The sequence below is a fragment of the Watersipora subatra genome, chromosome 5 (genome assembly GCF_963576615.1).
Source record: "Watersipora subatra chromosome 5, tzWatSuba1.1, whole genome shotgun sequence".
Classification (NCBI taxonomy): domain Eukaryota; kingdom Metazoa; phylum Bryozoa; class Gymnolaemata; order Cheilostomatida; family Watersiporidae; genus Watersipora; species Watersipora subatra.
The window spans coordinates 17,722,555-17,738,480 of record NC_088712.1 but is presented as its reverse complement, the minus strand read 5'-3'; the positions used below and the strand labels follow the sequence as shown (position 1 = coordinate 17,738,480).

At 34.2% G+C, this 15,926-nt stretch overlaps 1 protein-coding gene across 1 annotated transcript in view; it reads left to right on the top strand.

The window, feature by feature from the left end:
• Window positions 1-11,078, top strand: part of LOC137396514 (pleckstrin homology domain-containing family D member 1-like) — a 43,170-nt gene extending 32,092 nt beyond the window's left edge. Inside the window, exons 8-14 of the mRNA XM_068082820.1 lie at window positions 2,291-2,382; window positions 3,164-3,307; window positions 3,826-3,934; window positions 4,773-4,859; window positions 7,052-7,139; window positions 7,677-7,799; window positions 9,954-11,078. Coding sequence (XP_067938921.1) covers window positions 2,291-2,382; window positions 3,164-3,307; window positions 3,826-3,934; window positions 4,773-4,859; window positions 7,052-7,139; window positions 7,677-7,799; window positions 9,954-10,111 — 801 coding nt within the window. The 3' untranslated portion in view covers window positions 10,112-11,078. The remainder of the gene's footprint in view (window positions 1-2,290; window positions 2,383-3,163; window positions 3,308-3,825; window positions 3,935-4,772; window positions 4,860-7,051; window positions 7,140-7,676; window positions 7,800-9,953) is intronic.
• Window positions 11,079-15,926: the final 4,848 nt, after the last annotated feature.

The window sequence follows — 15,926 nt, the reverse complement described above, 5'->3', positions numbered from 1 at the left end:
AAAAACTAAAAAATCTCACATGGTCAGTTGTATGTTGCGCTATCTTGAGTAGGAATTGCCTCTACATTCTCCACATTTTCTACATTTCAAGGTGCCCTTATGCGCTTTACCGCTTCAGTGATGCCTTAGTAGTTTTATTCTAAAGTTTGATAGATAGCTTCTGCTGCAGCAGTAACCTTTTTTATACACACTTTTATGTACTCTTTGTTATTATTAACTAAACATATACATGGCTTTTATTTTGTTTTTTTCCAGTTTGTATTAATTGTGTAAGTATTAAATGATGTTTCATTGTAGTAGAGCAGACTTTATCTAGCCATTACTTGCTTAGTAGTTCACTTTTAAAACACCTTTACAGCTGTTTTATTATTTCTCTAAATTTATTTTAATTGTGCAGAACACTCTTCTCTTGATATGATTTAAAAGTTAGAATGGTAATTGTATGTATGTAATGTTGTATGTATTAACTGGAGATAGATTTTCCGTGCAAAACATTTTTTTTATGACCTGGAAAATGCTGGGCACTCACTTAGTAGACACCTATAGAAATAATGATTGAATATTTGTAGTTATTCTTTCACAGATATGCAAACATTAGTTTCTATTCCGTCGCACCAGTATGCTACAACCACCATCATATTTTTTAGTTTATGAACTTTCTGTTCTGGTACTACTGTTATTTTAAACCTACAATTTACTATCCCAACTTCCCTACCCTACTATTTATATTACTATATAAATAGTAGTGTGGAAATATAAATATAGATATATAAAGTACATATAAAATAAATATATACATAAAATACTATATAAATATAGACTACAAACTTTCAAAACACTTATGCTTTGTGTCTTCTCATTTTGTTTTGGCACGTGATGAAAAACATCATGTGTTGATGTTTAGTAATGCCAGTAAATTATTCACTCTGTTTGATTTTTTTTGTTTTTTATTGAATTCTATAAGTTTAGTTTTTTGAAACGGAATTCAGCTTGAAAGGAGTTGTGCTGTTTGAATGTGTTTGGATGAAATCAGCAAAAAGAAACGGGAAAATACATAGTGTTTACACATACTAACAGTCAGACACGCGGTGACACAATATGATTTATTAATGTAGATATAACCTTTACATTGTGAACTAAAGCTACTCTGGTTATGTGGGTCCTTAACAAGCAGCTACTTAGCAGGAGACAAAACAAACACGTCTTCACTCACTGAGCTTCTAGTCGTAAGAGAGCGAAGAGAGATTTCCTCCCAGCGGTCTCGCGTCTTTCCCACTTCCGGTCAAGCTGAAGTCATAGGGAGCCGAGTCGATGATATCACAACATAGTGGCTGCAATAATTATTGTCCTTTAAACCCATGTTGTTACAACTTCCAACTATAATGTCAAGTTTTTCACAACATTTAAAATATTTTTCTTGAACTATCATTTTTGTGCTTCACACTCTGTCTTCACGCAGGATTACAAATGTTTTGTCGATTTGTCAGTAATATATTTGCTGTATAATTCCAAAGTTTCCAGTTAATTGGATCAGTGGTTCTTGAGATATCGCCAAAATACTGAGGGCACTTCTAACCAACCGAAAAATGAAAAGTGGCAGCCAACAGAACACTAGTTTCTGATGACATACTGATTGAAATCTTTGGTAACAAATGACCAAAAATAAACAAAGCTGGAAACTTTCTCCTCAGCAACAAGAGCTTTACATCAAAATTATTTGTTTTATATTCATAAATATATACACACTATATATATACACACTATATATATACACACTATATATATACACACTATATATATACACACTATATATATACACACTATATATATACACACTATATATATACACACTATATATATACACACTATATATATACACACTATATATATACACACTAAATATATACACACTATCAGACTCACTGCACTGCAATCGGTGTTTCTTCAGTTACCTCTAAAATACTACTTCTTTGAAAGAGTGAAAAAACTGTCGACTCCATTTGATTTTTTTTATTGAGTTCGACAAGCTTGCAGATTCAATAAAATACTCAGCTCGGAAACAATTGTGCTATTTCAAATGCTTTTACAGTCCAGTGAAATTTCTTAATAAGGTCCAGGATTAATAGACTTGCTTGTATATAGAAGGATCGGCCTACACATTTTAACATAGCTGACTCTGTTTCTTGTCAAAGGTGTTTGTATGAAGAAAGATTGACTTTTTACTATCGGTCGGTTTGGTCCTACCGAATTGTGTTTGAGCTTGAATGTTAGCTCATAGTCTTGTTTGCAGACACTAGAAAAAGAGAAACATGAGACAGAGAAGAAACTGCTAGAAACCCAGGCTAGGAGTGTTCAACTGGAAGAAGACAACGAACAACTCAGGTAGTCACAATAACATTAAAGGTTTTATTTCATATCTTGTAAAGCAACAATGGGATGGTATGTTTGTGTACAATGACTAGTGCTTCACGATATGGCGATATGATGTTTGGTGGCGATTTTGAAGGTAGGCGATTTGAAAATCACCACAATTTAAAGAGATATCATATCGCCAATCAAATAAATGATATAATCGTGTAATGGCGAAATATCTCACATTTGACGTTTTTCAGAGTAAGTGATACTGGAACCAAGATGCATGGACCTTCTATTCTTACAATAAGCTTATTCCAAGGCCTTTCACGCACACGAGAATTCCAAGGCCTTTCACGCACACGGGAATTCCAAGGCCTTTCACGCACACGGGAATTCCAAGGCCTTTCACGCACACGGGATTTTCAAGGCCTTTCCCACGCACACACGGGAATTCCAAGGCCTTTCACGCACACGGGAATTCCAAGGCCTTTCATGCACACGGGAATTCCAAGGCCACGCACACAGGAATTCCAAGGCCACGCACACGGGAATTCATTGAATGAATGTTTCTAATCGTCACATGCAAAATAATTTCTTTTTAAACTAAATATACAAAAAATATTAACCAAAATTATAAGTTTTTGTACATAATAATAATATTGTGATATATCGCGAATAATCTATTTGCAATATCAAATCATCTGGTGATTTTTGTAATTTATGAAGCTCTAACAATTACCAGCAGTTACATGTTTTGGGGTTTTCCTTCCTTTTAATCTGCTTATTTAGGATTTATCCCCTCTTTCAGTTCAAAGAGTGAACAAGCACGAGTGGAGCTCACAGAAAAGATTTCTGCTGAACAGGATGTGAAATCAGAGCTTGAACAGAACCTGGAGTTAATAAAAAATAAAATGCAGCAAGTCTTGACTGACAAGGAACTGGCTGAGAAAAAGTAGGTGGAGTTGCATTTCCTCAACAAGTGTTCATTTTTAATATAAACAGCTTTAACAACTAAAATTTATGGTACTTTCCTTAGACAATCAAATCGGCGGTATTTTTAAACGAACCTTTGGATAAACACTTTCTCAATAATTTAATTGCAAGTGTTAGTTCTAAACAAACCAGACATGAATATTAAAAATGTTGTAATTGGAGTTGTTGATGCTACAGATTTGATTGTAAAAGATGAATACAGTGTTAAAGAACATTATAGGCTTACTGGTTTAGGGAGGTATGCTGTTTTAGCCACCTCCAACTCGCTCTGCAAGTGTACATAATATAACATTCACGCCACCATTTTTTTTAAAGCCTTGTTTACATTACACGTTAAAGTCTAAACATTAACATAATGTGATGGAAATAGGAATGCTTTATGGGGCGAACTTCCATATCATAGAACTAATACAAACGGTGACAGCATCAAGTGACATCCATGTGAGAGGGTCATCTGTGTGGTATTCTGTATGGCAGGGTTGAGGAGCAGGCTGCCTTAGCCAAGCTTTTAGAGGATGAGAAACTTCTCTTCCATCAAGAAGCTACCGAGTTAGAGAGAAACTTGAATGAGCTTAAACATCAGAAGGTAGTTCTATGGTTGGATAACTCTATGTATCAATTCTACTTCATTGGTTGCTGGTTCATGAGGCAAGGATTGAGGTGTTTTCAATGAAGAGCCAATGAAAATTTTCTGTAAAATGTTTAAGATTCTGCAAATAATTTGTATAATTATACAGAAACCCCAATGCTCTTACAAAAGTGTTTCGTGATGAAGCATACAGATGCTTTTACATAGAGTATGCTAGCTTCATGCAGGACATTTGACAGGATCAAAGAGTAGTTTACTGTTTGATCACATTGTTTAATCAAATAACATTCTCTACCCTACTGCCAGTACTAAAAACCTCTAATTTCCTCTATAATTTTTGCTATAATAGCAAAAACATTTCTTTTGAAAATAGCAAAAACTATTATTTGCTCCTGCCATAATAGCAAAACAATCATAGCATTTCCAGGATTAGCAAACAATCCTCTTTGTTCCTTCGAGAATAGCAAAAAAATGTTTTTTTTTGCTGATAATAGCAAAAGCCTACTCGTTACTTCTCTAGGGGTATAAAAAAATTATTTTTTGCTTTTTTGGAAATAGCACGAAATTGTGAATATAGTGTGCAGTTTTCAAGAGTATAAGTATGAGATTATAAATGATAGGAAACTGTTCACAAACACTTCAAAGGTCATTATATATAATACTATTGCATATAGTTACAGTAGTCCTTAACTACTTTGGGATTCATCCTTTGCAAACTCTGTACTTCGCTGGGTTAAAATTTTAAACAACAACAGACTTAGATAATTTAGCAATATATATCTCATGAGGAGTGTTTTGATGGAGAATGTTGCTCCTACCTTCCACACTGTTGCAGGACATGACAGAGGTAGAGCTTAAGGAAGAGATAAAAGCAAGATTAGAGGCAGAGCAGAGACTTGCTGACGCAGAGGCAGCACTTAAGGTACTCCAGAGTTCTTCTTTTACATAAAAAATGTTTATAGGAATAAAATAGTTTTCATGGAAAAGCGCAAAGGATGTTGATGAACAAGAGAGCACAACTCCTCTGAAGTATGTTTGCACTTACAGATGAAAGCAAAACGGAAATGCCTCCTCAATGTAGAACTGTTGATTTATGAAAGATTCGGTTATCCTGTGATATGTTGGCTAATTTAGCAATTGTTGGTCGACTTCTAGTCGAAGAGTAATAAATGATCCACTGGCTAAACGTCAAGGATGATTTGTGGAACACCTATATTCCTTGAGAGGAAACTGATGAGAAAGGGACCAATCATTTTAACTTTTTTGCTGCCAGATAGTCGCACCTTTCGAAACGCTGCCAGCATAAATTCTGTTCTAATAGCTTGTGGTTTATTTTATTAAACATTAGATTACTGCTTGACACCTTGAAGACTGGACCTGAGATAATTCAGAGAAAGGTTTCCCCCTAATCGTACTTCTAAGTAGAGAAAACTCAGCTTCATGGTTTCACATGGTTTTCGCATACTTTCAGTGTACATAGGATTATGCAATTGTGATCAATCTTTACTGTATAGTTTGTCCGTAGAATTCCGAAGTTAAGTTTCAAGTTGATTGAACTGTTAGCTCTTTAGTTGTAGCCAAAATATCGAGTCGAGGGCACTTCAGTTATTACAATCATGAAAGTTTGATCTAGCATGTACTGATCAAAGAGCTTGAATGGATGTATATGGATATTAATCATTGATGTATATGTAGTTGCGTGTACAATGAGCCCTTAACATATGATTTTAATCCGTTTCAGGGTTGGCGCTGTATAACAAAAATATTGTATAGAGGGGTTTAGAAACCTATGGTAATTTTATAATTCAAATGGTAAAAATCATCAAAATTTTATATTAGTACAGGACATATTTAAAATTGGTAACAAAATAGTATGATAACCTTAGTAACTATAGTTAGCTACAATAACTTTAGTGTGTTTAGTGGTGATGATCTGCAATAAAATGTAACGATGCAATGTACTATGTACAGTACATACCATGGGGAGTTCTTACCTTCGAGACAGACGTATAATATAAACTTTATATTTAACTTAAATGAATTTAGATTATTCAACACAAAAACTTAAAGCTACGTTTTAGTATGAGTTTTTAACCATTTTATTTAGCTAAAATCGCTCATCGTTAAAATTTTATCACCTATCGATTTCCAGCTCCTTTTCACTATAACTTTTAGCCGACTTTGTTAAAACCTTTTTCAACCTAACTCGATAAGAAAGCTTGAACAATGCTATTCTAGTAATGAAGTGGATTTTAGTTAGCAGATTAGGGAAGCTGTCTGATCTCGGACCCTCTGTTTGAAAAGAGATCGCAACCACTTTGATACTAGTTTTGAAAGGAAAAGATAATGTACCACTTTTTACACGCTGAACCGAAAGAAATCGATCGGTCATTGCATTTCTTTAGGCATTGTGCAAAGGTTTTCGACGAACAGCATATCGACATCTTTGTTATTTCGATGTAATAAGCACACCGACAGCCAAGTTTGAATTTCGAACCAGATTTTTATTGCATTCTTATGACGAAATAGGATTTGTATGGCAAGGACAAAAAACCATTGCGATTTGCGTTCCTCTTTTTAGGGCGAAAAAACTAATATAACAGGGACATCGTAACCCGGGGGCGCACTGTAATTACTTCATATTAATGCGTGTTTTCACTCCATAAAATTGCATGTTTTTTTCATATTGTTGCTTGTATTTTTTTTCATATTGCATGTAACTTACATATATAAACTTTCATTTTACATGTAACTTTTACTTGTATATGATTTCTTTCATATTTTAGTGAATGCAATCAACAGTTCTGAAAACATTACCGTGCAATGTGAATATCCCACACTTTTAACCAACTGTGGGACATTCTTTCATGAACTCTTTATATTCTTGTGTTTTCTTACTTTTATACTCAAAATTTAAATACAGGATTTTATTGTTTTTATTCTTGTAATAAGTTAGCTTTGTCTTATAATGTGCTGTCTACCTTTGACCGGCAAATTTTTCTTACTTTTGATTTGTGAGCCTTTTTAGTTTGACCAATGATACTCCTTCTACTATAGACGTACAATGTTCGGACATTTGTAGCGCATTGTAGTCGTTCTCTGTATCTCTTGCAGAACTTGGAGCAGAGAATCAATGAAGTACAGACGGTTGCTTCAGATGAACACAGAAACCAGCTGATGATGAACGTAAAAGCCCTCAAACGTAATCCAGCTTTCAGCTTTATTTACATTCAATATATTTCCACGGCAGGGTTAGTTTGTAAGCTGGCCTTATCCACAAGGTTGGCCTTATCCACAAGGTGAACATGGCAAAAAGCCATGAGTCAGGGAATTTTGTTACTCTCGAATTTTTATCAAATTTTTTATGCTTGAGAACGAAAAAAAAGAAAATGGCACTTGGGAAGGATGCGCTAAAAATGCCGCGCAATCTATTCCGTCATAAACATTTTCACATTTCTAGTCATTCTTATTTTGAAAGCATGCTGCTAAGAGAAACAAAAGTGCGTTTCTATGGCCTTTGGAGTAGAATTCCTCATCATTTTTAACAAGGTGCCAGCGTTCAATCTTCAACATGCGCATAGTTATTGAAACACTTGTCACCCGGTTACCTCAATGGGCGCACAATTCCCAATCCTTATCATTCAGGCAATGAAAACAGTGCTATGTCTTCTATCACCTAATTTTATACCTTATGTCAATCTCAAGTGGTTAGCTCACTGCAAAGATTTTTGGATTTTAGGCTACTTTGAAGAAAAAGCTATCGAGTCTAAGGTTGACGCAGACAAACCCATGATAATGAAACGAGCTGTCAACAATAAGAGGAGGAACCTACGGGCCAAAAGTATGAGACTCATTCGTCAAGGTAGGTTATTAGTTGTCTTCTTCTCCACCTAAATGGAACCGCCGATTATTCTTAGGGCGTATGCAGTACTTTTAGAAAATATTTGTAAGATTGTAGGTACTATGCAGTAGTGTTACAGGAAGCAGACAGTTTGTAGGGGTTATACTGTACTGTTAAGAGAAAATAGAATATTTTATAGAAGTTGAAAGGTATTATTACAGGAAATGGAAGATTTTTAAGGCCTATGCCGAAGTATTAGAGAAAGCGGAAGATATGTTGGGCTCATACCATACTAGTTGAGAAAATTGAGCATTTTTCAGGGTTATACAATTGTATTTGGAATAAGGAAAGCTATACCGGTTTAAAAACCTTGCTAGATTTATTGCACAAAACACTCGAAAAAACTCTCATAAGTCATTTTACACAAAGTGTTAGTGACAGGTACACGGGTCATTTCATAAATATTTTGAGCTGTCTCCAGAAACAGGCTTTTTTGTATGTGTTTCTCCACAATAGAAGCATCGGAAAGCATTAGTGTTAAGAGGCCCTATGACAATTTCACCATCTCAACGCGGCAACAGATTAATGTTGTTCTATGGAGTTCTACTGTATGTTAACCCTTTCGCGGGCAGTGCGACGTTTTTGTCGCTTTGCGATACGGCTGCTAATGGGCAGTGCGACGTTTTTGTCGTTTCGGTAACGTATTTTATTATTGCCGTTTTTGGTTAGCTAAATGCCGTTTTTTGTTTACTTTTTTTACCAATAGCAAGCTATGATATAGTAGTTTCGGTTAGCCTCAAAAATTGACTTCAAGGTTGAAAAAAAACGATCGTTTTTAGCAGTGATGAATAAATAAACTTTCGAGAAAAATTAGAAAATTGTTCTAAATAATTTATCAACTTTTATTTTTCTTCCTTCGGTTTTAGCTTTTATTTACCAAATTTTTTGAGAGTTTGACTTTAGTTTACCGTCATGGCGACTTCTAAAAGAACCTCCCGAGATTATTCTCATAAAGCAAGTACTAGTACCGAAATTACTAAGAGATTCAGAGATGACAGTGACTTTTTAGATTTAGTAGCAAGAGATGACAGTGAATCAGGTTTGAATTGTGATTGTAATGACTTTACATCTGGAAGTGACAGTGATGAAAAGGCTGGTAGCAGTAATGATGAGGATGTGAGTAGGAGTGATGCCAGTGCCTGGAAGAATATAACCAACATAAACAGAAATAAATCTCCTATACAATTCAGCAGTTTAGAGCAGTGACAGGCCCAGTATTTACTCCAGTAGATGCTCAACCAGTAGAGTATTTTGAAAAGTTTTTTGAGCCTGTCAATCCAGGAAGTACATTTTTGTGGGAACTCTTTGTTGCACGAATAAGTACATGGTGCAAAGACTGTGATGTGGGCCTTTGTAAAGGAGAATGCTTTCGAAAATATCATTCGTAAATAGACAATTATTATGAAACGCATATATTTTATGTTATACATTTTTATTTGTTTATAATATATATATATATGCCTATGGACATATACATGTATACATATGCACCTTTAAACATAGAGATATGCACATAATAACACACAGAAAAGTGTATGAACCTTTTGAAAAAAATTGATTTTTTGGAAAATTAATTCGCCCATGGGAGCCTGATTTAGTTTTGAAAATTCGCCCACGAAAGGGTTAATATTATTCCATGTCTTTAATAAAAATGAAAAAATTATAGTGGTTTGTAAACTGCAGTACTAGAGAAAATAGAAAATTTTGTATGCATTACACAATGCACCCAGTGTAATCAGCACACCGACTGCACAATTTGAATTTCAAAAGAAATTTTTGTTGATATTATATGGCAAAGAATATTTCATATAACAGCAAAAAATCGTATAACAGGGTCATCGTAACCCGAGGGCGTAGTGTACAATATTAAGAGAAAAGGATACATTTGTCAGGGTTATGTGGTTTCTCTTTCTTATAAACAGAGAAAGTTGCATTAGGCTGTTGGAAGAATGATGAAGTTCTGGAAACTTAACAGTATTTCTAATGGAAACAAAAGATATATAAATATTACAAATATTTCACTGCACAGTATGTTCCGCTAGGACGGCTAATTTATTACTTTATATATATTAATCCTATTTTCATTCATTCGTTTATTGTACTCTGTGTATTTAGACCAGGAAATGGTTCATATGAGAGTTTCTAAAGAAATGGATGAAGAATTGCAGGATTCTTCCACCGTGAAAGTTAGGAACTCGGCTAACAATGTACTCAAGAATCCGTCCCTTCGTACAATGATAGCACAGTCTGTTCACGGAGACGTGCCATTCTAAAACCTACTCAACAATTTCCTAGACTGAGTAGCATTTCTAACCTCTATTGTTGTAGCAATCATTTCATTCTGGTTTTTATTTTGCCGTCAACTCTTTCAGCATAAGTATATTTTCATTGACCTACATCCATTACAGCAGTGGAGGTGCTGAGGCTAAGTGCTGTTGATCACCATAATCTTGATATTATGTTTAAAGATGATCTTACGTATAATTTAAGTAGATTTTATCAGAAAGTATCAGTATTTTTCTATTATTTGCGATTGTTTTTGATGTTTGAGATGATCTGACTGCCAGGATGTTTTAAGATTAAAATCTACAAAACTTGATCGCAGTTGAAACACTCGGAAATAAATACGTGTGAAACGACATCACTAGTTGTTATCATTGCGATAGTGGATATCGACCTTTGCGACTAAGTTGCAGCGTTATGCATCTATATCCTGTCAGCTTTTTGCAACTATAGACTTCATAATCATACTTTTGCTTGATCTGAGCATTTTAACCGCGATGTTTTTCGATTTTAGTCTGGAAATATTCTGGCAGTCTGATCATCGCAAAAATAAAAAAGCATTAAATGATGAAAAAGTATTGATACTTTTTGCTAAAAATTACTAAAACTTTCTGTAATTTCATCCTTAACAGAGACCTTCCAATTCTTTTTGCAAGAATAATTCTGTTCTGAAATGATAAAGCAGTTGTGAGCTTGAGATAGCTACAGCTCATTTTATATGCTTGTTACCATGGTGATATTCCTTTATGTGACGTTTACCAGAGATATTTTATAATTTATTTTGAAATTATATTTACCATGTACATGTGTTTGTAAAGGTAAGTTTCATATTTAAATCATGTTTTGCTCCGACATTCGTGTCTCACCAGTATATACTTTATCTTTAACTGGTATTGCTGTGAGCTGACGATCATTCCAACTGTAATATAAGATATATAATAAATATAATTCATTTAATTTTTTGTTGTCACACAATAAATCGATTTGCCAAAAAGCCTGTGAGAAACCAATGATATACAGCCCCCAAGGATAGGCGACGGCTATCATATGGGCGGGGTTTAATGATCTTTCTCTGTTAGGATTGTGCTAGCCTGGGTTTTTGAGCTAACACAGTTTTCGCGGGGCGGTCGGGTTGCCTTGTTAGGTTTTGGATACCACGACTCGCTGTTATCGTTTCATTAGTTCATTCAGCCAGTAGACCCCGCGGTTCATAATAGCAAACCTTGAATTTCTACAATGTAGGGGTAATACCTAACCAAAATAATGGATCCATGCAAAATAAAACAGTTCAAATTACCTACTTGTACTAATTCTGAAATTGGTAAAGGTCGTAGTATATGCTTAAAGTTTAATATAATTTACCCAAAATTACCCAAACAAAGGCCTTTTTTCCCTAGTTTTTGATTAATATTTTGCCACCCCTAATATGAAATGGCAGTCTTTCTTCGTTGTCACATTGTTTTACCTGGTCAATAAGATGGGACAGCAGGCAAAGCTGTGCAGTGTAGTTTTCATCCTCAAAATCTAAATATAAAACCGAATTTGGGCTATTTTACGATTGTGACTATTAATATCACGAATGCTTGTGAATGGCAACTGACTGATCATAACAGTGACAATATTGAGATACTATATTTATTTGACAACAAAATGAATTCAACAGATCAGTAAAATAACCACTATAGTTTATAATATTTGTAAATTTACAAGGGGCTTTATTCAGCATATTTGTTTGTTCGGGTGCCGTGTTCGGGTTCATCCCAACAGAGCTCGATAATTAAGCCCCACCCACATGATAGCCGTCTCGGCTATTCTGGGGGGGACTGTATATCATTGGAGAAACTGAGATGTCATAAGTGATAGCTTGGTATGTGCCTAGTATTCCATTGCGTAATTATGCCAAAAATAATGAGGCCAAGTTTCATGACTCTGAGCTGTTGTTCCTTCTACACTTTTTGTAAAAAGCAAGTCCTAAAGCTCCTGCTATCACCACTCGCAGCTTCACTATAATAAGAATGGTGTCTAAATGTTTATCTGAAGCCAGTATTAAAGGTTAGAATAAAATATTGCTTTGAACAGGAGTTGAACTTATTGCACCCAGCTTGGTAGACCGATACTCTAACACCTGCACTAACCAAACACCTTGGATTTCAGAATAATTGTGCACATAGTTATAGTGTACTTTGTTTTATTCACACAGCTGACAATCTGTTATGGTAATATATAATCTATATAGTATAATATGTATACATTTATATATAATATATTATATATATTATTAGTATATTATATGACATATAGTGTATTACATAATATTATAGTATATTATATAGTATAGTATAGTATACTATTAAACTATATAGCATACTATATAATATAGTATACAATATAGTCACTATAACTAGTAGCTATTAGCCAAATAAACAGCATTAATCCAAAAGCTATTATATTCTACCATAGACTGATGCTACCTAAATGTTATGACATCATATAGTTGCTGAGACAGCCTTCAAGAGCTAAACAGCAAAATACATTTTTATTTAATTTAAATAATTACATTTACATACTGTGTTAGCAACATGAACCTTTTTATTATCTGCTAACAAGACAACCTGTAACCTTTACTATAATGATAGCTGTGTCTGTCCGTTTGTCTGTTTGAAACATTAGCAAAAAAGCATTAAAAAGAGTTTCAAGGGAATTACCTTACATGGGAATTTAACTCATATGTTCCATTTTTCAGACCATAGCGCTAATTCCGACTGCTTTTCCACTTCCTGAATACTGAATACTTATGATGATCCCTCAAAAGACTCCAAGTGTACTAATAGCCTGTAAAATAGTCACTATATAGCCTAAGGGTTGTATCTTGGGTCAATTCACCAAATATACCAAACTCTTCAAATCAACAAATTCATTATTTCTATGCTGCGCTTCCACAACCTATACAAAATCCTTTAGGGTCAAAGCTGCAAATTGAAGTTTAAATAAACTAGAAATTATCCTGTCATACAGCCCACGACCAAAGTGATAATGGAAAAAGAAAAGGTACTGCCGGTTGAGAAATGCAATATTAGCAGTCAAATGGCACTGCAGTGCAATAGGTGAACTGCAATGGTAGCGGTAAGGTACTGGGTGTGGGCGTTATTATATACAACAAACAGCAATAATGAAAGGAAAATATTATATGTTGATATCTCTTCCCTGCAACAGGAGAAACGCAATATTAGAAGTAAAATGGCAAGCTGCTGTGTAATATACACAGGCTGGGGGAGGGCTGTATACCATTGGTCATAGCAACCAATATCAAGAAATTGTGATATTTATCTAGATTTCTGTATTTATATCTAAAAAATTATGCTGAATATAAAAAGCTAGCAGATTTTAGCTGCTTGTCATAGAAATAGATGTATATCTATAAGAAAATGTTCGCCTATTACTTAATTTTGCAGATAGTAAAAACGGCTTGGCTGTACCGCGATATTGGGTACAGCTGCAGTATCATCGACAAAATCTTTAGAAAAATAATAACAGTAACATACTGCATTGTCACTATATACTTTGGTTTTGTAAATTCGTATGATTATTCTTATAATTAAATATTAAAATAATCTCATAAAATCGAATAACTATTTTTACAATTAAATATTGTAACAATTTTATAAAAATCGTTAGAAAAATATAATCGTCGTTTCCTTTACTTTCACTGCTTTGGACATCAGTTGGAATACCAAAGTACTCATTATAAGTGTCCAAAATGTCAGAGTCTGGTAGAACCGGCAAAAAAAATGATTACTTTTCAGTAATTCTACGTTAATTATATATTGTATCGTTAGAAATCGTTAAAATAGAAAAAGAATCGTTAGAAAAATATCATCGTCATTTCCTTTACTCATTCTGCTTTGTACATCAGTTGGAATACCAAAGTACTCATTATAAGTGTCCAAAATCTTAGAGTCCAGTAGAATCGGCAAAAAGAAACGATTACTTTTCAATACTTTTACGTTAATTACAGAAACCTTCGGCAATTAGACAATGTCATAGACTGGTAAAATGTGCACGTTTTTTCTCGTGAAATGTGCACGACTTGATGGTTCTACTCTCTGTCACACAGCCTTATTGGTGTTTCGTTGGCCGGTCTTAATTTTGGTTAAAATAGGCTTGTCGAGTTTTTATTTCGATTTTAGGCCACATTAATCTGTCTATTTATGTATCATCCAATCAGATGGGTTAGTTTTAGGATATTGCAGAAACCTTTCAAAGACTTGGTAACATATTTAAATCGGTTTATAGGTGTTTTGTATCATTATTATACTTAAACGATTCTGCACAAAAATGGTTAAATTTGTTGATGAAATTTCGGTACAAGGGTTTGGTCACGGCCGTTAACGGATAATTTTCGAGAGTTGTGTGCACATATGCATTTATCATAAATCTCCCAAACAATCGCTTCACTCGTGTTTGGTCGTGGAAATACAAGTTTTGTTAAAAATCTTATAAAATGGTGTAAATGAATGAAAATTGCCTAAAGCTATTTTGGCCAGCCTACTGTTAGTAGTACAATATTGTTTACTAACTAGAAAACATGGTGCCTATCGTTTCCATAGCAGATAGTCATTTTGGAGCCGACTTACAAGTGGAAATTATTGTTAATTAGAATTCAATAAAAAAATGACTGTTGAGTCAAATTCGGGTAATTTTACGTTATATACAATCTTACTTAATATGTACAACTGTGAAAGTAGGTTTTATTTTCTCAATTCTAAACAACTTTAGTGCTCTAGTCCAGTGTTTGTACCTGACCATCAGGATGCTCTAGAGGGCAGGTGCTACTGCTGATATATACAGCCATGTCGTTTCTGCAAGCTTCCTGCACACCTTAATACAATGGGGCTTGTTGTTTTTGCAAATGGACTTGATACTCCTCATCATCAGTGAAGTACAAAAAACAAGCGATCTATGTATCACCTGTGATAGTTTACTAAATGCGTTATATAAGCCTTGGAATAACTTATTATTATTAACATTATTTGGAATAACAATTTTCAAAGGATAATTTGATTTGGAATTTGCCCATTGTATTTTACAGACTGTTGGAGGCATGTCTACATATCTGAGTAGGCTCCGCCTACTCAGTGAACTCTAAGCAATTGTGCGAAAGAATAAATTATTGACCATCCTTCAACGCAAATTTACTTTAGATATCATTGTCAGGTAGGTATCATTGCCAGGCTGAGTTCACTGTACTGCTCAGTACTGTGAATTTATTACTTATAATATATAACGTTTTTAAACATAACAGCAGTGGAACAAAACCAAAAGAGCAAACATTAATTGGTTCGCAATGCTCAGCTCGGTCGTAGATTAAATAACAGATTTAAATGCATTGCTTGTATATTTAAAAGCCTTTGAAATGCACTGAAGTAATTTTGATGTTAAATACACTTTTAACAAAATTTAAGTTTTCTCTTTTAGCATGTCTATCGAAGCCGAACTCATTGCAAATGGTGCTAAAGGTAGGTAAGTAAGGGTACCGTAAAACCTGTATTAGAACGCCATCTCTATTGGAATAGTGTTCACAAAACTGTCCTAATAAAAACTCAGTGACATTCATAACAGCTAATCTGTTTGCTTCCATTTCCTAACTCTAAATTTTTAAGAATTTTTGTCAAAAATATTTGATTGCAACATCATAAAAAATTAGGAATTGTTTCAAGCTAATAGTTCCTTTTTTAACTCGGTCTTGATACTTTGATGTATGTAGAAAAATATTTTTTGCCAAAAATGAAACAATTGTTTCATTGT